The 1,928-nt window shown below is 38.6% G+C and overlaps 1 protein-coding gene across 1 annotated transcript in view; it reads left to right on the top strand.

Annotated features, from left to right (window-relative positions):
* The first annotated feature begins 268 nt into the window (after window positions 1–268).
* The window catches only part of LOC108525513 (graves disease carrier protein), an 8,268-nt gene continuing 6,608 nt past the window's right edge, over window positions 269–1,928 (top strand). Inside the window, exons 1-2 of the mRNA XM_017866462.1 lie at window positions 269–1,070; window positions 1,317–1,383. Of these exons, the coding sequence (XP_017721951.1) occupies window positions 951–1,070; window positions 1,317–1,383 (187 nt within the window). The 5' untranslated portion in view covers window positions 269–950. The remainder of the gene's footprint in view (window positions 1,071–1,316; window positions 1,384–1,928) is intronic.

The raw sequence follows: 1,928 nt of genomic DNA on the forward strand, positions 1-1,928 counted from the left end.
CCCCTTCCCTCTCCTCCCCTCCCCTCCCTTCCTTTCCTTTCCTTTCCTTTCCTTTTTAGATGCAGTTTTACTCTTGTCACCCAGGCTGGAGTGCAGTGGCATGATCTCGGCTCACTGTAACCTCTGCCTCCTGGGTTCAAGTGATTCTCTTGCCTCAGCCTCCCAAGTTGCTGGATTACACGTGCTCGCTACCATGCCCGGCTAATTTTTGTATTTTCAGTAGAGATGGGGTTTCACCCTGTTGGCCAGGCTGGTCTCCAACTCCTGACCTCGGGTGATCTGTCCACCTCAGCCTCCCAAAGTGCTGGGATTACAGGCGTGAGCCACCACGCCTGGCCTATTAAACCCCTTTTAGTCAGTAACCAGAAAACTTGTAACATGGGAAAAGGAATTAAGAAATAGATGGAGTTGGGCTGGGTGTAGATTACTTATGATACCTAATATAATGTAAATGCTATGTATATATTTGTTATACTATATGGTTTAGGAAACAGTGACCAAAAAATCTGTACGTGTTCAGTACAGATGCAACCACTGTAGACCTCACTACATTTTCCATCAATGGTTGCTTGAATCCGTGGATGTGGAAACCATGGATCAGGAGGACTTACTGTGTTTCCTTTCTGATGTCTTAACTGGGAATACATAAATAGTAGAATAATTGTTTTTAAAAAAAATCTCATGATTCCCTTACACTGTACACTGTACCATTTTGGTGCTGACAGTATAACTTCACAGTGAGAACTTGAAAATATTTTTTGCAAACTGACCCTTCACTTACTAGGTTGTTTTTGCATCTAATGATATGGTGTAATTCTATCAGTAATATCACCTTTGATTTTATTGGGTTTTCACCATTGCCATAATATTTAGAATAATGCTAATGATAGAGGAATATATGTATATATCAAATTTTTTTTTACCTTTAAGTTTCTACTTTCTTTTCAGGTATGACAGCAGTTATCTGTACTTACCCTCTTGACATGGTTAGGGTCCGCCTAGCATTCCAGGTGAAAGGGGAACACACCTATACAGGAATTATTCATGCATTCAAAACAATTTATGCACAGGTATTTCATATTTACCTTCCTCATCTATAACATGCCCTTTTATACTTAGGAAAATATTTTGAATGTCATATAAATAATTATTCTTTTATTTATTGATGTTAATAACAATAATTATGAAAGCACATCTTTGTGTTTCAGGGTGGATCCCAGAATAATTTTTCTGTTATAAAGTGTGATTTTTGTTCTTTGATGTTTATGATAATGAGCACAATGTAATCTCACTTGCAATTTTCCTTCACTCAAAAGGAAGGTGGTTTCTTTGGATTTTACAGAGGTCTGATGCCTACTATTTTAGGAATGGCTCCATATGCAGGTATGTTTCAAATTTGCCAGAATCCTAATTTGCATGTTTAAAATTTGTTACCTGTTTTCTTTTTTTTTCTGAAGTGGTGATATAAAAGATGCTGTCTGTTAAGTACTTTTAATAGGAAATGATTTATGCATGGTCACATAATATTAATGTCTTGGATATAAAGATGACTATTTGTATACGATAAGTAGAAAATTACTTTACATCTTTTTCTTTTTTTTTTTTTTTTTTTTGGCCGGATCTCAGCTCACTACAAGCTCTGCCTCCCGGGTTCACGCCATTCTCCTGCCTCAGCCTCCCGAGTAGCTGGGACTACAGGCGCCGCCACCTCGCCCGGCTAGTTTTTTGTATTCTTTAGTAGAGACGGGGTTTCACCGTGTTAGCCAGGATGGTCTCGATCTCCTGACCTTGTGATCCGCCCGTCTCGGCCTCCCAAAGTGCTGGGATTACAGGCTTGAGCCACCGCGCCCGGCCACATCTTTTTCTTAATATGTGAGCCAGCTGTAGTCTTATTTTTTTTTTTTTTTTTTTTTTTTTTTTTTTTTTTT

The sequence above is a fragment of the Rhinopithecus bieti genome, unplaced genomic scaffold (assembly GCF_001698545.2).
Source record: "Rhinopithecus bieti isolate Rb0 unplaced genomic scaffold, ASM169854v2 scaffold_63590, whole genome shotgun sequence".
Classification (NCBI taxonomy): Eukaryota; Metazoa; Chordata; class Mammalia; order Primates; family Cercopithecidae; genus Rhinopithecus; species Rhinopithecus bieti.